This window comes from Mugil cephalus, chromosome 18, assembly GCF_022458985.1.
Source record: "Mugil cephalus isolate CIBA_MC_2020 chromosome 18, CIBA_Mcephalus_1.1, whole genome shotgun sequence".
NCBI lineage: Eukaryota > Metazoa > Chordata > Actinopteri > Mugiliformes > Mugilidae > Mugil > Mugil cephalus.
Genome location: NC_061787.1, coordinates 16705052 through 16730041, shown reverse-complemented (window position 1 = coordinate 16730041; position 24990 = coordinate 16705052). Strand labels below are relative to the sequence as shown.

The following is a 24990-nucleotide window of genomic DNA, read 5'->3' as shown; positions in this document are numbered from 1 at the left end:
AATCCAGAAATACCACCACTGTGCCAATCTGACAATATATATTATCATTTCAATAATACCATCAAACAGCAGAGTTCAAGATTGAATACTCAAGATCAAAACAATAACGTCACAACAATAAAATACACAATGCACAACTAATGGCGTGAACAGCGGACACCCAACACACAGCAATCAATATACAAATTGATCACACACAATATACCACAGCCAACAGTGAGTCTGTGCATTCATGCAATGAATTAATTAAACGTAAATTAGCTACCGGTATGTTATGTTACTACATCAGCTGAGCTAGCGAGAGGAGGATTCCATTGAGAATCCTCTGGGGCCCTGAACTTCAGGACCCATGGCCCAAATTGAAGTGTGCGCTGCACTTGCACATTCACTCGCAGCAGTACATCAGTCCACAACAGTGCAGGCCACAGCCATCTCAGCTGTGCCCCACTGAGCCGAAACAGAGGAGACAGAGCACGTCTGCTTTAAATGTTTTGTGTAAACTTGTTTTCTGGTGTTTCCTGTTTTATTTTGTAACCACCTTTAGTTCCTGTCTTTGTTCATTCCCACCTCCGCGACTCCACTCATTTGTCTTGTCTATAAACTTCAAATATCTAATTTAGTTTATCTACTTCTATGCCTGTTATATTTCCCTCTGCACTGACACCTCTTTGCATTTTTCCTTTTCCTTTCTTTGTTTTTTGGTCGTCTCCAGTTTATTTTGAATTACCCTGCCACCCTTGCATCATCTTAAGTTCTGGTGTTTGAGTTTTTATTAAAGTGATTTTGTTGCCTGTTCCTACTTCCCCTTAGTGTTTTGCATTTAGGTCCTACCCTGCTACTATGGCACTGCTAGTGGAAGTTATTTAATTTGAATGTCTCATCCTAATAGTTAAAGCTAGACTTTCAGCATTCAGTCTGTTCAACTGTTTATTATTAATGGTCTCCACTATCTTAACTTCTGTTTTTCTTTCTTTTCAAACTCTCAGAGGGAAAACTTCTTTTCATTTGGAACTGGGCATTGTTTTCATACTTCAGTCAGTGTGCAGATTAATTTCATGTGGAGATCCTTAAGGAAAGTCTCCGTGGAGACTTGGCACATATGTAGTAAAACAGTTATTGCAGTATGCTATCATAATTCATTTCTGGTTTTGTACTTCCAATCTATAAGTATATACAATAATATACATAAATGACAAAACAAACATTCAGTAAAGTTACATAAAAATTGTTTTTGGCTGTAAGTGGAAAAACGCATAAGCTGCATCACTGGGGGTTGTTTTGGACAAATATGTGTGATGAAATAAACCACCAAATTTCATCACTGTTTAAAATGTTGCAAAATCCTGTTGTTTTTTTTTTCACCAGAATAGGACACACCCTTGTGCCTCATTCCTTTTAAACTGGTGAGAAGAACCAAGAGAGAAGAAAAGGAGAAATCTCTCTTGTGAAAGAAAAGCAAAGCCTCAACATTTTGATAATCGACTGAATAGGAAAGTAATAGGATCTGATGGCCGATAACTATAAACGCTGATGCCATTGTTTCTGCAATTCCCTCTTGCTGCATACGTGTAGGGGTGTAATCTATGTGTGCAGCACTGTTGGTCATCTTTTTCATTTGAATTAATTCAGTGTTGTCGATGAAGTTTAATTTGGTATATCTGTGGCAAATTCAAAGCTTCACAACCAGTTTGAGCATTCAGGGGCTTGTGGACATGCGTAACCATGGATACATACCGTATCTTACTGGATCATTTCATTTAGCGTCCATGTAACCAGTTTAGTTGGAATGTCTGTTCAAAACTATCAGCTTGAAGAAATACTATCAATGTAAACTCAGATAATTAAACTGGTATTTCATGTATTCTGCACAACAAACAACAGAAGAAAGTTGTTTGTGATCTATCACCCTTTATGCCGGACTCACAGCCAGTTCAGAATCACCAATTAACCCTAACATGTATGTCTTTTCACAACAATGGAACAACATGCAAACTTCACACAAGATGAGCAGGCCCGCACCACTGTGCCATCCATTGCAGCAGTTAATTCAAACTGAAATTGCTGATGTAATTTCTGATTATATCCTTTCAGAGAAAGGAAGCAAATTGCTGAGGAAGCCTCTGGTTGCAAAGCGAATTGTTTATTAAAGAGCAATAAATAAAAACATTTGCCAGCAGAATATGCATAATGTATGTACGATGGATATGAATATGTAATGTAAAATTCTGATAAAACCATAGGCATTCAATAGAAATCTTGCAACGGCATCAATACAGTGGCGTCACAACAGCCAATCTTCACATTCAGCTTTCATTTTTATTTGTACAACACACCTGTACCATTTTGTAATCTGGTGCAGTTGTGGCACCATTGTGTTGATACTCTCCCTGCAAACAGACAGACAGATGAAAGCTACACGTCTAATCCTAACCATCCATAAACAAATTGTAACCTTTTTCCCTAAAATCACATCTTGACAGGTTTTAACTATAGACTGTATAAAGATGGATGGAGAAATGGTCCTAAAGTGAAGCCAAATCAAGTAGATCTCCCCCTGGTGACTGGCTGCAGTATAGGTCATCAGCTCCACCTTGTCCATATTATTGGATGAGACTTGTGCCAAACTAAAACACTAAAATACATGTCAGTTTTTTTGTTTTGTTTTTTTTTTTTCATGGAAAGTTTCCAACACTTTAATTAGTTAATATAATGCTGATGCATGTTCAAATATTTATTATGCAGTCTATGGTTTTAACGTTATGGAGCCCAGAACCACCCCAGAAAAATGGCCCCACGAGGACAATATGGCCTCACAATATCAGTATTCTGTATAACTGCACCATACAAACAGACATCAGGAGTTTGCGGTCTTGCGAACTTTGACCTGCGAATACACTGTCTCCTGCAGCTGTGTGCTGTCCAGCAACGAGTCAGAGGAAGGTTCAGGTCTCAGCTTGGAAAAGTCAATCTCTCCATAATGGATTTCCTCATTTTCTCCTGTCTTTTGGGCCGGCTCTTCAAGAACAGGACTCTGTGAATAATGGACCAAATATGGAGTGTTATGAGAAGCTGGAGCCAAGGTTGACTCACTTCCTTCACATATTTAAATGATATCATCAAGTTGGGTGTTTTCCCCTGTTAAATGTCTCTTGTCCTCGACCTCTGGGTGTGTGTGTGAGTCTGTGGGCGTGACAATTCAGTCACCTCCTACCCTGAAATCAGCCTGCACACCCAAAACCAATCAAGGCCTGCGGTGTATCTACCGCGGTTGTGCTTACGTGTGTGGATCATTATCTGTCACCTCAGCTTTCAGATCTCCAGCCCAGCTCTACACCACTCCACCTCACAACCCTCCAATTCAGCCTGCTTCCCCTTAGACCGCCTGCCCCAACAAACCACCAACAGTAGTCGCCCTCAGCCTCATCTCCTCCTCCTGAGATTAAAATCAGTATCATTTTTCACCGCAAAACCTTTCCTTGTCGTACTGTTTTGAATCGCCTTGTGACACCATGTGTTGTGGATGCATTCACTTGAAACAGAACCATGTCCACTACATGCTCATAACACGAAGTTCAAGGTACAGAACAACTCCGTTTTCTCACCTGTGCCTGTGCAGTTCGACGGGTCGAGTTAAACCTCCTACAAAAAGAACAACAATAAGAAGAAGGAGTAAACCTCTGGAACAGCCGGTTTAGGTCAGATGGCAATTTATTACATTACAGTCAATAGTGAATAAGTAACGTGAGTGATGAATGGTGATTCTTGAATTCTAACTTTAATTAAAACACTGATACTGAATTTAATGGAGAGAAACCAAATAGTGGGACTACAGTGGTATGCTACATTAGATTATATTAATCTTTTTCTTTTGTGTTCACTCTGACCTTGTAGCAGTATATACAAAAAAAAAAAAAAAAAAAAAAAAAAAAAACAAAACAGAAAAAATCCAAATACACAGCCCTGAGGAACTCCAGAAATGCATCTTCTATTCTGAGTTCCAACAAACCAAAGAATATTTTTCTTTTGTTTAGACCCCCTAACTTCCACCTCTTATCGAAGACATTAAAACAAATTATCCAGCAGTGTCACGTAAAGACTTGAGCTGCAAAGTATAATATTAAATAATGGGGTAGACAGACTAATGTAACATTAAACATAAAACTGAAAAAAAAAAAAAAAAAAAATCTGGACTTTTAATTTCTTACCAAAGGATGAAAGCTGCACAGATGAGGATAATGATCCCAATGGTCCCTCCAACAGCACCTCCCCATGATGAAGACTGTTTTGTACCTACAGCAGCAAAAGAGCATGAGCGACTAAGTTGAGATATTAAGATTAGTGGCTGTCCCGGCATGGATGCTTTGAGTGATAGAGTGACAGTGCAAAAAATGGCAGGTATATCAACGAAATATAAACGGCATATGTACATGTAGTAAGATTGAGAGGAGTATTTTACAAGTAAAAGATATTGCACGTATGTAGTTGTGGGTCTAATGGGAGCAGGCCTGGTTGTAGAATCTGACAGCAGAGGGGAGGAAGGACCTGCGGTACCGCTCCTTTGCGCAATTTTGTTGCATTTGTGAACAAAAAGTTTTCCAAAAACAACTTGTTTACCTCCAACATTCAGATGAATCCACGGTGACGTCTGGTTACCAAGTTGATTTGAGGCCACACAGTAATAAACTCCTCCATCAGTCACATTGAAGCTGTAGAAGTGTCCTTCAGATACGATCATGGGTCCATCTTTGCTGTTCTTGAACCAGGTGAAGTGTCTGATGGGAGGCTTGGCTCTGCTGGAGCAGGTCAGATTCACCCAGCTACCTGCTGACGCCAAACCTGATGGACTGATGGATGCTGAGGTGTCTTTAGGAGCGTCTGAGGAAAATTTGACATTGGCTATATCAATCAAAACAAATGATATGGCACAAATTCTCCGGCGCCACAATAAACTTGAATTACATGAAACATTGAGAGTCTCTTGTGTCTCTGCTGTCTTGACGTCTTTTCCTTCATTCACAGGATATGTGACAGAACAGATGATGTTGTTTCCATCATGTGTGTCTGACAGAGTGATGGTCTCCTGGATTTTAGTTGTAAAGGTCCCATCTGTGTGTTTCTTTATTTTGTTGTGAGGGTCTTGTTGTAGATTCCAGGTGAGTTGAGGAGGGGAGTGTGGACAGGGAGTGAAAGCTGAGCAGGTGATAGTGACAGACTCCTTCTCCTTTACATCACCTGAGATTTTAAGTCTGGGCCTCCAAGGAGAATCTGTGGTTTCACATCAAACACAATGAACTAGAGATGTCATTTAAATAGTTTAAATGTTTAAAACTCCATGCCTCACCCTGCAACATTTAAACTTGGTGTTTAGTAGTTACTTCACTTGTTTGCTCTTTTTTACTCAAATCTGTAGATATAAACATAAAAGGAAATATAAAATAATGATTACGAAACATGTAGAATTATATTTTGAATTAAAAAAATTAAAATGAAAGGTAAGATCAACACACACTCAAAAATGCCATAAATGAAACGCTTGTCTTACCTTTGACTGTTATTTGAATAGGAGCAGAAGAAGCTGTTGCCTTGAATGCTCTGTTCTCAATTCTGAAGTAATATGTGTCTGAATGACTTGTTTTTAAATCAGAAAACAGAGTGGTGCAGTTTTTCTGACTCAGGTCTCCAGTAATATTCATTGGATAGATGTTAACTGACCGACTACTGTTGAAGACTACATTATTTGGATTATATATAAACCTTGAGTTATTTTTAATCCACACTCCAAAGATTTCTCTGCTGCTGTTAAATGTTTCTTCTGATGCAGCACTATAGTTACATGGGATTTTCAAACAAGATCCACTCAGTGCTCGCATCTTCTCTGGTGCAGTAATGAAGAGGGCTGCCTGCTTGGAAAGACACGTACCTGTGTGGAAATGCGTGGAACATTTCTATGCTGTTAACAGTTTCTACATACGACATTTTAATTACCAGACAGAAACAGAAAAGAAAGTTGAAAAGAAATGGCTTTTTTTTTTTTTTTTTTTTTTTTAACCAGTTTAGGTTCAAGTTGAATGAACTGAATGAGGAATAGCTCACCTGAATGAAAGAGGACAATCAATAAAACACGGACTGACATCATATTCACTGCCAGAATGTCCCTTTTCTAGATTTGCTGAGAAAAAACAAAAGACAACAATCAACAAAACTTAAATACTTCCCTTTTTTACAGAGTATTTATTGTCTCTCTTTTTGTTTTAGGATCTCCCTGTTGATCTGTGGACTCTCTCTGTCCACAGTTCTTAACCCAGACATTAACCCAAGCTTACATTTTATTCATCTGACATCAAAAGGTCAACAAATACATTTGGATAACACTTGAAGAATGGCAAGGTGAATGGCAAGTTTTGGTTTTAGAAACTAAGAAAGGGAAGTGGTTAAAGATTTCCTTACCAAACAACCGCACGTGGAGTTATGGTTATCCTCTAAAATAAAGTAATTTTCCACAGAATAACATTGGATCATATGACCTAGCTGATATCATGCGACAGAAATAAGCTTAAAGTACGCTCAAGCTAGTTTGCTTGGTGACAGAGCTGCTTTACGTCACATGACCCCATGATTAATTTCCTCCACAAATACAGGAAGCTTGTCCTTCCTGCTACAAAAAAAAAAAAAAAGTCAAAAAAGTTTCAGATCACTAATCCACCATCAAAGACCTTGGTTGTAATTGGAGTCGTTCCAGGTTTGTATGCTAAAACTGACACATTAAATGAATGTATGCACCTGGTTTGAAAGCCAGTAAAAAAGTGGAAATTAATTATGTGGTCTAATCAGTTTGGACGTGTTGAGAAAGAGAGAGAAAGCGAAGCAGTCGATGTGTATTAAATGAAAGAACACGTGCTCATTTTTGTTGACTTTTTATTAACAGATGTAAAGCAGGCAAGAGTACAAGGAAAAAAATGTTCATCCAAGAACGGGAGAACTTCCCAACCTGGAGAAGAAGCTCCACTGTTTGCCACAGAAAGTAAACTAAATGGAAAAAAAGGAAAAAATATGATAAATAAAGTACATTAATAATGATACAGAAACCCCTTCTGACTCATATGAGGACTCAGAAAAACTTGATGTCATAAAATGTCTGTGTGGAAATGAAACAACACAAAGATGCAGAGCATTTACAGGAACTTTGGTTTGAGAGGGCTATTATAAGAGAGTCACTTACACCAAACAGGCATAACATTATGACCACCTACCCAACTTTGGGTTGGTCTCTCTTGTGACTCATCAGAGAATGGACATGGGCCTTTTGAGGGTGTCCTGTGTGGAAGCAATATTAAACTCAAATCTCACTATGGATTCATATCTGGTGGACATTGAAAGAACATGTTTCTATTTTCTGCCGCTGTCACCCCATATTTACTTCCTCTGCCTGAGTCCAGCAGCTGAACTGGAGCTTACACACTGTACGTGAAAGGGGAAACACAAATAAAAGCTCTCAGAGTGAACATGGAACGCTTGTGGAGGTTGTGTTCTTCACAGACAGGCTTTCGTGAAATACACATTAATACACAGATATGAGACAAACAGTTATTTACACCAGATCAAACCTAATAGTTCACCCTGGGCCGAATTTGCAGGATTTTGTCACATCTAGTTACGTGTTCGCAGATTGCAAATAACTAAATCTCCTTCGTTTCTAAACAGGCAGAGGAAACCGCATTGGTTTCACGTTTAACCTAAGCACGTTCCCTACCACTGTAGAAACATGAAACAAAGCCTGTAGAAACAAAGCCTCATTCTAAGCAAATAAAACGCGGTCGATCGAGACATAATTGCAGATAATATATTGCAGGTCAAGCAACAAATTGATGTCCATTTTTACTAGTCAAACACGAAAATTATGACAATCATTTGATGACAGTCATCTATATATGTATATATATATATATGAGCATAAATGATACATGACAAATCAGTTTTCATCCTTTTCCTTGTTCTTCAGTGGAAATATCTACTCACAAGAAATACAGAAATACAAAGTGAAAGGAAGAAACCTATGTTATACGCACAGACCTCATCATTCCACTGACAATGAACTTGACATCTTCCTCCTCTCCTTGTGGCTCATGAAGCTTGAATCTCAATCCCTCTGTTGACGTAGACGGGTTCTTCTCTTGTGTCCTGTGGAAAAGGCGGATTTTACATTTACTTGCTGACAATTTGACAGTTTAGATAATCGTAATAATAACAGCAACTGTCTCAGCTATCTTACCTTCTCTGGTTTGTTGGAGAATCTTGATCTAAACCAGCTAAAAGAAAAAGAGATGATGAATAAATGTTCAAAGATGTTAAACACTGACATCTAAAAGAGACCAAATGATCTCCAGCTGCAAAGTATCATATCAGAGAAGAGTTTGTCTCACCACTCAAAGATGATGAATGTACCGTAGAGAATTACAATTCCCAGGATCTTCACTGTAACATGGACATCAACCCTAAACCCTGGATCATCAAAGACATCTTCATGAACCAAAATGAAATGAACATTTAGAGTCAAACTGACTAAGTTGAAATGTTTTCATCAACGATATTTACCTTCAACATTCAGATGAATCCATGGTGACGCCTGGTTACCAAGTTGATTTGAGGCCACACAGTAATAAACTCCTCCATCAGTCACATTGAAGCTGTAGGAGTGTCCTTCAGATACGATCATGGGTCCATCTGTGCTGTTCTTGAACCAGGTGAAGTGTCTGATGGGAGGATTGGCTCTGCTGGAGCAGGTCAGATTCACCCAGCTACCTGCTGACACCAAACCTGATGGACTGATGGATGCTGAGGTGTCTTAGGAGCATTGAGGAAAATGTGACCCGAGATTGACTTTATTCATCCCAAACAGCTGACATCCCATCAATGTCTGCATCATGTGCTGACAGGATCCAACAACAAACTCTGGTTGTCTTACATGAAACACTGAGAAGTTCTCTTGGGCTCTGCTGTCTTGACGTCTTTTCCTTCATTCACAGGATATCTGACAGAACAGATGATGTTGTTTCCATCATGTGTGTCTGACAGAGTGATGGTCTCCTGGATTTTAGTTGTAAAGGTCCCATCTGTGTTTTCCTCTATTTTGTTGTAAGGGTCTTGTTGTAGATTCCAGGTGAGTTGAGGAGGGGAGTGTGGACAGGGAGTGAAAGCTGAGCAGGTGATAGTGACAGACTCCTTCTCCTTCACATCACCTGAGATGTTAATTGTGGGTCTCCAAGGAGAATCTGTGGTTTCATAACAAATATCAGACGCTTTTCGTGTTTACCTTTCATAAACTGGGCTGGACTTGTTTCCTATCCCTTGTCTAACCCTCATTTGTTTGTCTATACACCCCAAATTGTGAACTTCAATTACAGATGAAAGCAGGTTATGACAAAAAACTGATGTGACCAAAACAAAAACTTCACTTTTCATTCATAACTATATTATAGTTAGGTCTTACCTTTAACTGTTATTTGAAGAGGATCACAATAAGCTGTTGCCCTGTATGGCCAGTTTTCAATTCTGAAGTAGTATGTGTCTGAATGACTTGTTTTTAAACCAGAAAACAGAGTGGTGCAGCTTTTCTGACTCAGCTCTCCAGTAATATTCATTGGATAGATGTTAACTGACCCACTACTGTTGAAGACTACATTATTTGGATTAATTATAAACCTTGAGTCATTTTTAATCCACACTCCGAAGGTTTCTCTGCTGCTGTTGAAACCATTTCTTGATGAATCTCTAAAGTTACATGGGATTTTCAAACAAGATCCACTCAGTGCCTCCATGTTCGTTGGTGCAGTCATAAAGATGGCTGGTTTATCAACACAGGCAGCCAAAGAACCTGTGTGATGATGATGTGATTAATTTAAACAGCAGCATTTTGCATTTCTCCCCACAAGCAAAAGACAGATCTGATCATTGATCAACCATAAAAACAAATAGATTACAGAGACACAAGAAATTGTTACAGAGACACAAGAAATTTGCTCGTAAACACATCATATTATTCACTCATTTTTAAGCTAAACCCATTATATGTAATGTCTCCAAATAAAAGAGACTGAACAAACAGCTCACCTGAAAGAAAGAAGACACTCAGTAACATGTTGACTGTCACCACGTTCACACACAGGGCTGCCATGACACTCATCTCCTTGGTGACCTGTGCAACCAGAGATTGACATTCATATGTATTTAAAGTCAACTCAACACTAGTTTTTCTTCAGTAACACAATATCCCAAGTCAAATCTTTTCTTACCAGAGAAGTCCACTAATAAAATAAAGAAGAAACAAGAAGGTCTTGTAATTATTGAGTGAAAGTGGTGCAAGCCTGGATTTTAGAGAGTGCCAGGAAATGTATGCAACAGGGCCAACGAATACAGTAACACGTGTGACTGATGAGGACAACAGAAATTCCGCAAGAGAGGGTTATGTTCTCAACTTCACGGCAAACATCCCCAGAGGATTTTCATCACATACCTCCAGGCAGCTTGCGTGACATTATTTCTTTAGGTCGAATACGCTCCGAACAATAATATGAAATGTCCCCTTTCAAATAAAAGACAGCTGACATTCATCACTGACCTTAATTTCGTTCCTCTTATCGGGCTTAACAAAAGCATTCTCCTGAATAGTAACAGGCCTGCAAAGGTTGCTCGTCAACAAGCAGAAATAGGGAATGATAAATAAGATATTGGTTCATGGCCAACAGGTAACGTGACCGCTTTCATGTTCCCCTGCATGTGGTTTGTTTGTGATGAATGTTGTCCACTTCTGCTGTGCCCTGGGGATGTGAAAGAGCACAGAGACACTGGTGTGGCTCTGCAGCTGCAGGTGGCTGCTGCACAATGTCGCACAATGTCAGTTCTGTTTTGCAGCATTCTTTCCCAGTTGTTTCAAAATCATTTCTGAAGATAATCCGGCTACAAAAAGCTGTCGCATGCAAATCAGCAAGGGCTTCATTTACAGGTTTTGTGTTATCATCAACGCATGTGGTCACTGCTGGTGGCGCATCATTACTGCTCTGTTCATTACATCTGGTAGATGTAATTGACAAAAATAAACTGACTGACAGCAGATGGTTTAAGATGATTTAAAAAAAAAAAACTTGATGGAACTTTTTTTTTTTTTTTACTGAATATTAAAAAATATCAGGTTTAAATCAGCAGGATAATGCTCCCATCTGGTCGCAGATACACATCCCCTGACTGCAAACATGCATCTATGGCAGGAGGTTTGTCCACTCTGACCACTGACATAGTGGAACTAAACAAAATTCCCCATTAATTGTGCATAGGTGAACACAGGTATGTGTGTATAAATGTGTATAGAAATGTCTGACAGTGTCAACACGTGTACAGTTGCCTTTGATTAACGAACTCCCATTGTATATTTACCATATGCTGTTTAACCCTCTGTTTCTGCAAGTTTCCTGCTACTATATTAGCATTGCCTCAATTAATAATTCACCGGTAATCCAAAAGCAGGCAAAGAGAAGGCAACATATGAGAGCACCCACCTGTCATTCACTAATTATAAATAACTTGGAGTTGGACCAAGTGGCAGAAACCTCTGGGCTGTCAGTTAAACGGCAGCCCAAGCCTGCAGTTCCTCGAATGGCCACTTGAGGCCGGCCCCGAAAGTGAGTCAATCCCTGCAGACCTCAATGTTAAAGTGATCAACTTTAAAGCAGAAACATACGTTTTACAGCCTAGTACAAAACCAGTTTTGGTCTTTATGACCAATTTGTACATTCGTGACAACTTCACGGAGTAAGAGTCTATATCTCACTTTAAATGGTGTCAATATTTAAAGTTACACGTAACTACAGGCCGCTTGGAGACAATGTTGAAGTTCCACATTTAAGGGGAAAGTTAAGAGGAAATTAACTGAACGTGCAGTGCGACTGTTTGCCCACTGATTGTCTACACTTCTGGATGTGAAAACATTTCCGATAACACTTTTGTCCGACACCCACTATTCATTTGTACTTGTGAGACTTTTTTTATTTTTATTTGTTAAAATGCTAAAGGGGAAATTTCACCGCTTTTGTTTGATAGTGGTGCAGATTAGAAACCACTGTGCCTAGACTTCTCAAATCTGTACTGGATTATTCTACAGACCCTGAAGATTCATTAGAACACAATCTCTGATTTGTGAAAAATGCAACAAAAAGCACAAAAGCACAACAAAAGCACATTTCACTGTTTTATTTTGAATGTAGGCCACATTAGACCAGGCACATTTCATGTGTATGTAATAAATGTGTCTTTATTGCATCTTCACAAATAGAATAAAGCTTGGCGTGGGTGTCATTACAGATTGTTGAGTGACTAGGTGTCACCTGGTCACGTCAGTCCACCTTTTTGAATGAGCTGGTTGTGAGGTGGAGTCAGTCACTGGCAAGACGGAGGCAACCGGAGCCATGACACTGAGCTTTAATACCACTCAAATGACCTCCAGACGAAATGCACTCAACATAAGGTGAACTATGTTCTTAAATCCATATCCACAAAATTTCCATATTAAGACATCTATCAGTAATAAATGTACTTTAGGGTTCAGTCATTAAATCAAAAAGGCAACTCACAGGTTTCTCTACAAAATAAAAAAAAAAAACTTTATTTCAGAACACTAAAATATTTAAACGGTCTTTAAAACAAACACACTCGGCTTGGATTTCGTTTATTAGTTAAGCCAAGTCTTAAGCTGAGAAACGAAACAAACCTTCAAATGCTGCAGCTTGTTGCTTCCTCAAATGGAGGGAACAGTGTCTTTTTTTTTTAAGCAAGTATTTCAACACTACTAAAGCTCTTTAGAGGAATCAAACGATCTCCTGTGTTCGGTCTATTTGCTCTTCCTGAATTTCCCTGGCGTGGCTCCAGTTTTCTGCTTTTTCTTGGCTGATCCTTTAATCTCCGGTTCCTAAACAAGACAAAAGAAACAGAAGTTCAGTGTTTAGAAAAAAAACACTCAACCGATCTGTTATTTCCTCTATCAACAAAGGGTGAACGAAACACTTTAGCTAACTGGATGAAAGCTACCATTAACATGTTGCTGCAGGGGGGTGATATGCAGTCACTCAGTCTTTTAGGACATGGGGGGCACAGTAGCTTTCACAAACATACCTTTCGTTTGGAGGATAGAGACCCAGTCACAGAGAAGAAAGAGTCCAGTCGTCCCTGTGTGCTGCCCTGTCTGCTCTTCACAATCTTCTTACAGCCGTTACGGATCCTGTCCTCACTATACACACACACACACGCAAATAAACTGAATAAAGTACGAAATCTAATTTTATTTTAAAATGATAACAAATCAAATGCTATTTTTAAGTGCCTGGAGCTAAATAGAAGACAACTGTTTATGCATAATATACAGCTCTTGACATAGGTTAAACATAGCTACTGTATGCATTTTCATAAAACTGGAAGAATTATATGTGTACACACACACACACACACACACACACACTTGAAAATGCCAATAAGGTGATACAAACTCATATAGAGAAGAGAAAATTAGAGGGAAATGAGAGTGTCTGTTGACACCAAGGCATGGTCAGGTAGATCATTACAGATTTAGTCAGAAAATTTGCTCATATGACACCAGATAACTATTTACATCGCAGCAGTGCAGCCTAGTGGTCAAATGTTATACAACCAGGTGGTGCACTGGAAGTGAGCGGAACAGTTTTGAGGAGTGAACTACCTGAACTGTTTCTCACTACACATGAACTGGATCAGTGCCTCTTCATCCGGCTCATTCCACTTCAGCTCCACCGTGGAACAATCCACCACTTCCGGCTCCAAGAACAAACCCCTGGCTTCTTTGTACAGCCAGTCATCTGGAGGAGGGTGCTTCTGCATGAAACCAGCAAAGGCACAAACAGTATCACCGCCGCTATCTCATTTAATCGCTTCAGCTGCGACAGAACAGAGCCGAAGCTGACATTAACTTACGCTGGAGTCAATGTTTTCTAGGATCTCCTCGATGCAGCCATGCTGTCTGATCAGGTCGATCGCCCTCTTTGGTCCGATGCCCTTGATGGTGCCGCAGTAGTCGCAGCCCAGCAGAATACACAAGTCTATGAACTGTGGGATAATGCAAGAAAAGAAATATCAGTCACATTCTGCTTTAACTGTACTAACAGCTTTGCAGCAGATACCGTTCTAAGTACAAGGAGAGTTGTGCCCCGTCTCTCTAAATAATTCACATAGCGTGCCAACAGTTTACAGGAGCATGGTAGCAGCAGAGGAAGAACTACTGTAGGTTTCACCTACAGTAAAAAGGGCACTACTTCTTATATAATGTAACCCACTGCTCTTAAAATCAGACAAAGCTCTACCTGTTCATTGGTCAGACCGATGTCCTGCAGGACACGGTTGAAGTGGAACTCTTGAATAGGAAGTTTTCTGAAACAAAAATAAATTCCTCGCGTTTAATGACAACCATTTGTGTTCCAACCACTGGTACTTCACACTGAGGAGACAATCATCACATTATTAAGTGGTAAAACAAGAAGGACACAATATGCGTACATAAACAAGGTACGATACATGTTTAATCTGAACCAAGTCTGGTGCAAAAACAGGGGGAGAATTATCATATTAGTTCAATTCTACAAACATCTTAATAGCACCAGCCTAACATGCTGTGGATGCATACTTTGCTTCACTGGCGGTGAGATGTCTGAGCAGGACATTTGTCCCAAAGGTCAGTCCATCCATATCTTCCGTTGCCGTGGCAAAGACCTTCCCTGATTTAACCAGAGCAGCACAGGTGGCCTCGGCCTCACATGGAGCCTGCAATACATAAACACAAAGTCAGGTTACACTAAATTATTCGCGGAGATCTGATCCAAATTGACTTAATTTCACTTTTTAAAATCCTAATTCTTACACTCTTTGTACCTTAACTTTTGAGACTGACATTTCCAGTTTATGTTTAATCTACACTTTCAATGGCCTGTCAATACACAGGACACTGGAAAAGTAAGAATGAAAATAAAAGAGCAAAATAGTCTTAAAGCTAAAATCTGTATCTCACCTCGATGTAAGGCACACCCATCATGGTCAGCAGCTTCTTGCACTCATCATTATGCTGCTTGGTGACTTTAACCAGACGCTTGGTGAATTTGTCAATATTCTCTTGTTCCCCTGTGTACAGATTGGAAATAAATAAATAAATACTAAATTGTGATCACAACTTCTTCTATAAGGCTTATCATCAGTCCTAGTTCAGACTGGTTTACCGACCAGCAACCAAACACAAAACCTGTAGAAATTCTTTACCCATCTCCTGTGCTTGAGCGAGCAACTTCTCAGCTTCTGCTCTCCTCTCGCCTCTCTTCTCAAGCTGGAGGACGAAAGCAACAACAGCGTCAGAGACGGACGACGTAAGGGGGATGACAGGTGAACAAGATGAAGAGATGATGTGCAAGTTACACCATCAGAGTCCATACTCACTTCTCCTCCCTTGAGCTGTGGCGGCTTCCCATCGAACACATACACAGGTTTGATGCCATGCTCCAACATGCGGATTGTGCGGTAGAACATTCCCATTAGGTGGCTGTGAACAAGAGCAAGTCATTCATTGTTACTGCTACTGTAGCTCTGACACGTGTATAATTACGGGATGGATTTAAAGTGGTGCTATTGTTCTCCATATATGTCAATGTCACTTTTATTTATATGGCACATTTAAACAGCCAACGACAACCAAAGTGCTTAATAGGATAAAATAATCAACAACAGTAAATGCGAAACTGCGAGATAAATGCAATTGAAAGTTCAAAACAGGTGACTCTCTCAGCCAAAGGCTAGGGTAGATCTTGAGGCAAAGCGTTCCACAGCATGGGAGCCGCTCCTGCAAAAGTCTGATACCCTCTTGTTTTAATAAGGGAACGAGGAACATCCAGGACCATCTGGCCAGCTGACCGATGCACGTTCACAAGGTCAGACAGGTGTTCTGGGGCCAGTCGATTCCGAGATTTAACAACAAATAAAAGAAAAAAGAAAATCTTGAAAATCAATCCTAACTGGGAGCCAATAAAGAGAGGAAAGCACTGGTGTTGTGTGTTGTCGTTTCTTTGTCACAGTTAGAAGACGAGATGCTGTGTTCTGGACAAGCTGGAGACGGTCGAGATCTGATTGGCCAATGCCGACATACAAAGAGTTGCAGCAATCTAAGTGCGATGTGATGGATGTCAACATGGATAATGTTTTACCTTGTCGTCTCTCCATCTTCATTCTGCAGAACATTGCCGTCCTGCCGTACAGCGATCAGGAACTGGTAGATGCACATGGAGGCATCTATAGCAATTTTCCGGCCTGCAAAAGGTCATGAAGCAAAATAGCGCCGTTAAGTGTTTAAGATTAGTTTAAGATTAAATGCCTAATTTAAGGCCATAACCTAGCTAACGCCAGTGCAAGCCATTTAGCAAAGCAAGATTATTTTGTTTCATTAGGGACTGTGATCTTTTACTGTTTATTTTATTCTTTATTTACACTTAATTTCAGACCTGCATTGGCAAAAATAAACAGTTTCTACCAATTGAAACTCACCAAAACCCTGCAGATTTTTGCATATTATTTGTTTGAAAATGTAACTACAATATGCTGACAAACAACATGCTGCAACATTTTAAATGTCCTAGTGAATGACTGATCTATAATAAATTACAATACTGTGTTATTGAGGAACTGTAATCTATAACAATTACCAAAGTAGTTCTTGATGTCTTGCTCTTTAATGGCTCCAGGAGCCTGGTCAGCAATTAGCTTGGCGAGTCCGTGTATTCCCATGATGGTAGAGGATCTGAAAAAAACAGATGTCATGCAAATGAGTTCTGCTGTCATATTCATCCTCTCTACATTAACCAGGGTATTATAAATAATCGGGATGCTGATATGAGCGGAGACAATGCATGGAAAGCACGTTTTGTTTACATAACCAGCATATGCTTAAAACGCAGGATGCACGCGATTAAATGTCTACCCTCTGCTGATTGGCAGTGTGTGTAATAACGTGAGACAGGATTTGTGCATTAACATTTAATATAAATCGCATTAAATTTACTGTTTTACTTAGGCCACCTGGACTGTACGACGTGTGCCGGCTAGTGGCTAAAATGTGTCGCAAACAAGCACCGTGGGTTACGACCTAACTAATGCAGCTAAAGCACAAACAACGCTACATTCAACTTCTATTAGCCAGCAGTGGCACTTCCAATTTTAAATGCCGAATAAGGTTTCATTAGTTAAAACTCACCAGTTTGCAGTTAAGCTCTTGTTTATGCCAAATCGCTCTGGCGTTTCAGGCGCGAGGAACTACGTCTATTTCGCGGGAAATCAAATAGCAGACCTTACTTGTCAATCTGTCGAGCGCTCCGTCGCTCACATACCATTAAGACCTAAGCATCGATGATGCAGGTTTGATTAAACGTGCCTGAGCGCTAACACGGAAGACCTGCAAGGGTATTCTATTGGTTCATTGAGGTTGAAGGAAATCCGGCCAATACAGAAAAATAATAGAGTCTCACATCTATGGTCTGCAAGCGTCTACATTGTCGCTTTCGGTAGCTTTGAAGTGTGTAGATAAACCGCGTTTATTCCAAATTGCTTGTGAGTGGGGATTATTACAGGTTGCGAGTTTCTGGTAACGTTGCAGGTGTGTTTTTGTTTCTCCTCCCACCCCGGAACACTCAATCGAGTCGTCGTTATTTTTATTTCTTACGGTGACGTGGAGTCGGACCCCTTCTTCTTCTTTTAAACCCATTCACGTGTCCGTAAAAGTACTTGGTGTACACGGATATGAACGTAGTGAACACATAGCGCTACGCTGCATCGAGGATTTCCAATATGTTTAGCTTTAGCGTTAAATATTTACACTGAGATCCACTGTCGGCTCATACCAGAGCAAAGGGGACTGTGACGCGGCCTGGAGACCAAGGATTCCGGAGAACAGACGTTTTTTTTTTGTTTGTTTGTTTTTTTTTGGCTGTGTGCAGCATCGAGGCTGAAGTGACCCCGCAGTCAGACTGGTAGAGCAGATTTTTCATAACTTCTCGCGTGTAGTCATGTGCTGTCTTCATAATTAGAAAGTCAAAGCTGAAAGTGTGTCTCTTTGGGCTAAAGTAGTGTTGATTTAGACCAGGGAGCCCTCCTTAGCATGGTCACACTACTTTCCACAGAAACAAGATGTGATCTGCACCTGACCTTGCTGCTATTGCTTTAGAAGGAAGAATATTAAAAATTATTACTGCACCATACCATTGTTTAACTCACTAGTTCCATATGTACAGTCTTACTGTGCTGTACGGGGACAGTTGACCAGAAATCCAGAAATAGTTTAAAGAAACCAGATTCTTTAAATTCCTCTTTATATTATTTCTAAAAAAAAATGGCATTTGTTCTGCTTATTGAGACGCTTGTTGTATTTTACCAAGTATGAGGCGACGTTGTAAAATTGTATGGTTTGCAAGGTGCACAATTGCAAAGCAGTAGATCTGTAACATGACAGATCCTTATTTCACTTTCAAAATGTTGTGCGAGTTCAGTGTGCCGTGAACAAAATGTGTGTCTAATACGTTTTGTAATTGAAAGCAACGTCCTACTCAGAAATTCTGGGCAGCAGCTTGTGAAAAAAACTGAAACTGAAAACTAACCCTGGGCAACGTTGCTCATGTTCTGCTCCTGCAAACTCATATCTGATAGGTAATAACTGACAGAGCTCATTTAATTCTAGTCAAATAGCCCCCCCTGTGGGCTGATAATGCTGATGAAATGCACTGCAATTCATCGTGTTGAATAGAGGCCCACGCTTCTTCGAGCGAAAGTTTCTCAATGATCTGCCGCGTCGAAGTGTTGTGGGAGTGACATTGCATAATGCATTGCCGTGCGCTACGCTCTCGAGGATGAGATGCATACTGTCAGGACAGTGACGGGGCTGAACGTACCTGTCCAACATGAAATGTGACAAGCCCTCTGTCTTTGCTTCAGGGGTTATGCGTCGTGGAATGGGGCACTTGCCGGGTGGCTGTCAGAGGACGATGGTGCTGCAACGTGTCTTGATCCTGTGCTTGTTCTCCGGCTGGGCAGCGAGCTACAAGCAGGGAGACAATGTGACTCTTTATGTCAACAAAGTGGGTCCTTATCATAACCCCCAGGAGACATATCACTACTACACCTTGCCGGTTTGCAGGCCAGAGAAGGTCAGTCTTTGTTCTGTGTCATTACGTGTCATCGGTTTGTTGTTACACACATGGAAACCGGAGATTTTTGTTGTCATGCTAACTGTAGACACTAATGTAAAGTAAGGATTATAGAAAGAAATGGGTTCAAATAAGTTGTTCTAATGTGTCTATGTGTTTCGATGTGATCATGATGCAGCATTATTTAAGAGTTTATTCTTGGGACTTCCACAATCCACAATTTAAATTACTACAAAACAAAAGTGGTATATTTTATAGGACAAAGACTGGTGATGATATTATGATGACATGCACTTTTTAGACTACATAAAGCAAGAAGGTAACAAAATATCTTAATTTTTCACTAATTATTTATCCATATATGCTGCTGTGGGTTTTGTTGTTGAGCTATTACATCTGCCAGCGGTAAACGAGTTTGTTTGAGCTTGGTTGAAGCTCACAGCTTCAAAGAAAAGTCGTTATTTGAAGAGCAACGTTGTGTCACCCGACTTTACAACAGCGGTGACATTTCACCCGCAACCCCAGCCGTATTTAGGTTTTTTTGTCTTGTGGGCTTGTTTGAAACCACCGCCTGTTTTCACCGCCGGTAAAATGGCATTGTAACACTTGTTCGTCAGGTGCACCACAAATCGCTGAGTCTGGGCGAAGTGCTGGATGGGGACAGGATGGCAGAGTCTCTGTATCACATCCGCTTCAGAGAGAACGTCGAGAAAAAAACCCTTTGCCACCTCACTCTTTCAGAAAAACAGGTAACTAGGTCTTCACATCGTGTAAATGGTTCTTGATGATATTTAAGATGGTTTAAGAACCATAGCGCTGATCTGGCATGGAAGCCAGTGCAGGCTTAGCAGTGAACCAGTAACTCCTTGGAAGCTTTGGCTGGAAACAAATTCATTGAAGGATTTGGGCACTTTCATTTAAGCAGCAACAACCGAACGAACCATGAAGTTGCAAGATTATTCTAGTTCGAAAGCTGGCCTGAGCTTCCCTCACCCAAAAAATTATTGTTGGGGAAAGCTGGTCTGGATTAAGGCGTGTTACATGAGCAGACAGGATTCTTTATACTTCCTTATGAAAAAAAAATAAAAATACAAGTGCAAGTTTTAACTAAATATTCAAAGTAATTCTTTCCATCCACTGGTACTTTAGTATCTAGCCTCATGATCTATATTGTCATGCGCTATGCTATATTTCTCTTTTTAGTCTACTTCGTATATAGAGGATATATTTTTTATACTTTATATATTCTCAATGTTTGCACATTTTGTTTACGTTGCACCGAGGGCCTTTGAGGAAGGTAATTTCAATCCTGTATTGTGTTGCACATGTCAGAATTGACAATAAAGTTGCCTTGACTTGCTCGTGTCATCATATCATTCTGTATGAGAGGCTGACGTAGTTTGAGAGCATTCTTTGTGTTTGGCCCTTAACTAGTCCAGTCGAATAAACCTTCAAACTAGTTGTTGTTCTGGGACGTGTAGGATTGTTTAAGACACATGGGTGTGTCTTTTTTAGGTGGACGAACTTCGCGAGGCCATCGAGGAGCTGTACTACTTTGAATTTGTCCTGGATGACATACCCATCTGGGGCTTTGTTGGGTACATAGAGGAGAGCGGCTTCCTCCCTCACAGCCACAAGGTGAGCTGAGACTGCGCACACGTGTGTCAACTGTCCTTATGCAAAGCTCCCGCATCCTCCTGAACGACAACCTAAATGTCAAACTCCCCCTGCTTCTCTTTTCTCTCTCTGTCGCCCTTTTTCGTCGCGCCAGGTCGGTTTGTGGACGCACCTGGACTTCAACATCGAGTACAACGGCGACTCCGTGATCTTCGCCAACGTCTCGGTGAAGGACGTCAAGCCGGTCCCCCTGGAGGAGGGGGCCGGCGCGGCGGTGGGCGGAGTCGGGGTGGGCGGGGGCAGCCTGACGGTCACCCACACCTACAGCGTGCGCTGGTTCGACTCCACCCTGCCTCACGCCCGCAGGGCCGAGCGCCTCCGGGACTACTCGTTCTTCCCCAAAACGCTGGAGATCCACTGGCTGTCCATCATCAACTCGCTGGTGCTGGTGGTGCTGCTGCTGGGCTTCGTCATCATCATCCTCATGCGAGTCCTGAAGAACGACTTCGCCAGGTCAGCACGCGGCTCCGTTTAGGTGGTGGTGCAAGCTCTCCTGCACACAATGTGAATGCATCCGTTTAAAACTTGATTCCCCCGCTCAGCTTATAGGACAAACAGACGTGACACTGAGGTGTAATTTGGGACCAATGAAAAAATTAATCAGAGGGTTAAGAAAATATTTGCAGCTGTGATGGTACAGTGGAATTAAAACTGTTCTTAAGCGAAACTTTGTGTTAGTACAGTTTAAGGTCACACTGTATCTGGCTCAGCCTTATGAAATGTTAGCTCACACAGATCCTGTTTCATCCGTGCTGAAATATGTGCCTGTCTACAGTCAATAAGCAAGTACATCCCACAAGCTAACATTTGATCCTTTTTAATACAACACCTACAGAGGCTAGAATATGAGCCTAAGACTATATTTTTTTTGTCATTTTATTAAGAAATTTGATTGAAAATCACTCAGAAATAATAACTGCTATGTACAGCCTGCCTTTTAAATGGGATTTTTAAATCTGGGTTTTCATGAGGAGACTCCATAACCCTCCATTTCTGCTTTCTGAGCCGTTCCTTGGAGGATTTGCGAGGGAATCATCTTCGTAAAACTTTCAGGCAGATGGCCTTACATAACTTTCAAGCACTCTTCGCACTCTGTGCAGGTCCTGTAACCGCCAAGCAACCCGAAGCCATAACATTTCCTCCACCACGCTATGAGATTCTCATGTTGAAAGGTTGTCATCGATCTGCAACCAGCAGGTCCAATCAGATGTGCTCTGTTCAGAGCACTTAATTCCACAAGAGCTGGATTTCTATGCATCAATTATCAGTTCAAATGAACGTATGGGCAAAACATGAACGTCTATAGTAGTTTTGCTTAAATTATCTTTTTGAAAGGCTTTTTCCTGGTATGTGTTGCATACAGGTCAAATCTGTCCCAGTCCACAGTGGCAGTTTACCTGCAGATCTTGTGATTAAATTTTGATGATTACCGGAGACTTTTTTTTTTTTTTTAATTATCACCTTTGAGCTGCATTTGCAGTCAGTCCTGAGATCTTTTTTAAATCCATTTCCTGACTATTTTCAGACGTCCACGTTCCCGGAGATGTTACGGAGGTTCAAGTTTACGTTTAATCTGTCTGAACGCTGCCCCTTTATTAATAGACGCTGTTTCAAATGTAGATCAAATACTTCAATTATGCAAAAAGAAATCCACAATTTGTGACTGTGCGTTTTGTTTAGAAGCATACTGTAACGAACTTCACAGTACAGAGTCTTTCCAAATGATTATGGGATGCAGCATGTAGCTACGTAGAATGAAATGACAACTGCACAATGGAAATTAGTTTGAGGATTAAACATAATTTTACATCGAAATCTGAATTATCATCAGTTGACAAATGCAAATGTGCATTTCAATAAATGAAAAAACATGTCTGCACACTAAATAACACTTCTTCCTCATCCGCAGGTACAATGTGGAGGAGGAGGGAGGCTGCGATGACCTGGACCAAGGGGACAATGGCTGGAAAATCATCCACACCGATGTCTTCAGGTTCCCCCCCTTTAAGAGCCTGCTGTGCGCCGTGCTGGGAGTCGGCGCTCAGTTCCTGACCCTCGCCACAGGTGAGCATTCGCTCTCGGGCCAAACGAACGCGGCCGAGCGTTCCCTGTTAAGCGCCACGGTAGCGGTGCTTGATCGCCTTGTGTCCTCGTTTCTTTAGGGATTATTCTCATGGCGCTGCTGGGAATGTTCAACGTCCACCGCCACGGTGCCATCAACTCTGCGGCCATCGTCCTGTACGCCCTGACCAGCTGCGTGTCGGGCTACGTCTCCTGCAGTTTCTACACGCAGATCAACGGCCAGCGCTGGGTGTGGAACATCATCCTCACGTCTTCCCTTTTCTCCGGTGAGTGACTCGGACGGGTCTGGGGAAAAAGAAAAAAAAAAAAAGACGACGCCCGTGCCGCCGTTGACTCTCTCGTCCGTTCCCAACAGCTCCCCTGTTCCTCACGTGGAGCGTCGTGAACTCCATCCACTGGTGGAGCGGCTCCACTCAGGCCCTGCCGGCCACCACCGTCCTCCTCCTGCTCGGCGCCTGGGTGCTGGTGGGCTTCCCGCTCACCGTCATCGGTGGAATCGTGGGGAAGAACCGGGCCGGCAGCTTCCAGGCGCCGTGCCGCACACGCAACATCGCCCGGCAGATCCCGACGCAGCCCTGGTACAAGCACGCGGTCGTGCACATGGCCATCGGGGGCTTCCTGCCCTTCAGGTGAGACGGCTTTAGATGCGGGAACAGTCATGTTATACGGTACAACAGCACAGCCATGGGGGAATAAGGGATTAAAAGACAGCTTTGTTCAATTTTTAGTTCATTTATAGCTCGTGGCTTGTTTTTTTTAATATAATTTTAATGTTACTATTATTTAAGAGCGGGATATTTAAGAATATAGTCTTCACTTATAATTAATTTTAAGGATTAATCCTCATGCTAAATCTGTCTCCTTTCCCTCAGCGCCATCTCAGTGGAGCTGTACTACATATTCGCCACCGTCTGGGGCCGAGAGCACTACACCCTCTACGGCATCCTGCTGTGCGTCTTCGCCATCCTCCTCTCAGTGGGCGCCTGCATCTCCGTGGCGCTGACTTACTTCCTGCTGTCGGGCGAGGACTACCGGTGGTGGTGGCGGAGCGTCCTCAGCACCGGCTCCACCGGCCTCTTCATCTTCGTCTACTCGGTCTTCTACTACAGGAACCGGTCGTCCATGAGCGGCCTGGTGCAGAGCACGGAGTTCTTCGGCTACTCTCTGCTCACGGCCATGGTCTTCTCGCTGATGCTGGGCAGCGTGTCGTTCTGGGCCTCGCTGGCGTTTATCCGTTACATCTACCGCAGCCTCAAGATGGACTAGACGCGGGGGACGGTCGCACGTGACTCAAACATTTCCCGATAGCACACATGGACAATCTTCATCCTCCTCTCTCGCTCTTTCACTCACACACAAACGCCTCCTATTGTGAAACGGGAGGAGAAACAGGGGCCTTTACCTTGATTTAAAATTAATTAACTTGGACAAATGTCATTGCTGGTATAAAGGGACGGATGGATTTATGGATGAAATGGGATATTTTAGTGAAAAGGGATGATCGCGGGTCAAATGTATGATATGCTAGAAGAGTGAATGGATATTTTAACAATACAGCGCTGGGCATCATCTGCTCTGATTCTACTTCCACCGAGCCTGGACAGGAGTTATAACATGTTCTATATTCCCCACATTACAATGCTGCTGACTAGTATCGTAGTTAGGTTACGCAACAACGCAACGTGGCACTTCTTGCAGTTCTACACCCTCCCACATGTACAACTGTGGCAGCTTTGTTGAGATATATGTAACATTAATTTTGCACTGGTCCCGTTAAAGCGCCACGTGGTCCTGCAGTGGATAAGGGGGAACGATGCCTTGTAGAATGAAGAAGTGTGTGTTGGTGATGGGAGCAATATTGTCACGGTTTCTCTGGTCATCGCCGACGGTCGGTTTGGTTCTGATGTAAATATGGTCTTTTCGATAAAATGCTTTGTAATACAACATCAGCAGCAAACCCCTGTGCCTTTTCTTTTTTTTTCTCTTTACG

At 41.6% G+C, this 24990-nt stretch overlaps 4 protein-coding genes across 6 annotated transcripts; 1 reads left to right on the top strand and 3 right to left on the bottom strand.

The window, feature by feature from the left end:
• Positions 1-1901: 1901 nt before the first annotated feature.
• On the bottom strand, positions 1902-6571 carry LOC125024450 (sialic acid-binding Ig-like lectin 6). Of its 2 annotated transcripts, none has more exons than XM_047612228.1 (8): positions 6448-6571; positions 6094-6160; positions 5543-5920; positions 4960-5265; positions 4615-4875; positions 4206-4290; positions 3603-3639; positions 1902-3031 (listed from the first exon to the last, which is right to left on the bottom strand). In XM_047612228.1, exons 1-8 carry the CDS (start codon positions 6517-6519, stop codon positions 2855-2857), a joined length of 1383 nt encoding a protein of 460 aa, XP_047468184.1. In that variant the 5' UTR covers positions 6520-6571; the 3' UTR covers positions 1902-2854. The 2 variants fall into 2 exon arrangements, with proteins under 2 accessions (XP_047468184.1, XP_047468185.1); XM_047612229.1 differs by lacking the exon at positions 1902-3031 and adding an exon at positions 3136-3433.
• A 2387-nt stretch (positions 6572-8958) lies between these two features.
• Positions 8959-10423, bottom strand: LOC125024451 (myelin-associated glycoprotein-like). Its single transcript, XM_047612230.1, has 4 exons — positions 10290-10423; positions 10108-10192; positions 9488-9871; positions 8959-9269 (listed from the first exon to the last, which is right to left on the bottom strand). Exons 2-4 carry the CDS (start codon positions 10178-10180, stop codon positions 8959-8961), a joined length of 768 nt encoding a protein of 255 aa, XP_047468186.1. The 5' UTR covers positions 10181-10192; positions 10290-10423.
• A 2200-nt stretch (positions 10424-12623) lies between these two features.
• fen1 (flap structure-specific endonuclease 1) lies at positions 12624-17424 on the bottom strand. The gene is made up of 12 exons (XM_047568862.1): positions 17300-17424; positions 16752-16846; positions 16257-16359; positions 15496-15598; positions 15322-15385; positions 15077-15186; positions 14696-14832; positions 14376-14442; positions 13990-14121; positions 13739-13890; positions 13159-13273; positions 12624-12955 (listed from the first exon to the last, which is right to left on the bottom strand). Exons 2-12 carry the CDS (start codon positions 16831-16833, stop codon positions 12878-12880), a joined length of 1143 nt encoding a protein of 380 aa, XP_047424818.1. The 5' UTR covers positions 16834-16846; positions 17300-17424; the 3' UTR covers positions 12624-12877.
• Positions 17425-17513: 89 nt separating this feature from the next.
• On the top strand, positions 17514-24957 carry tm9sf1 (transmembrane 9 superfamily member 1). Of its 2 annotated transcripts, none has more exons than XM_047568561.1 (9): positions 17514-17698; positions 19030-19241; positions 19859-19990; positions 20757-20879; positions 21013-21371; positions 22828-22982; positions 23081-23266; positions 23356-23629; positions 23873-24957. In XM_047568561.1, exons 2-9 carry the CDS (start codon positions 19035-19037, stop codon positions 24264-24266), a joined length of 1830 nt encoding a protein of 609 aa, XP_047424517.1. In that variant the 5' UTR covers positions 17514-17698; positions 19030-19034; the 3' UTR covers positions 24267-24957. The 2 variants fall into 2 exon arrangements, with proteins under 2 accessions (XP_047424517.1, XP_047424516.1); XM_047568560.1 differs by having other exon boundaries at positions 17514-18071.
• The last annotated feature ends 33 nt before the right edge of the window (positions 24958-24990 follow it).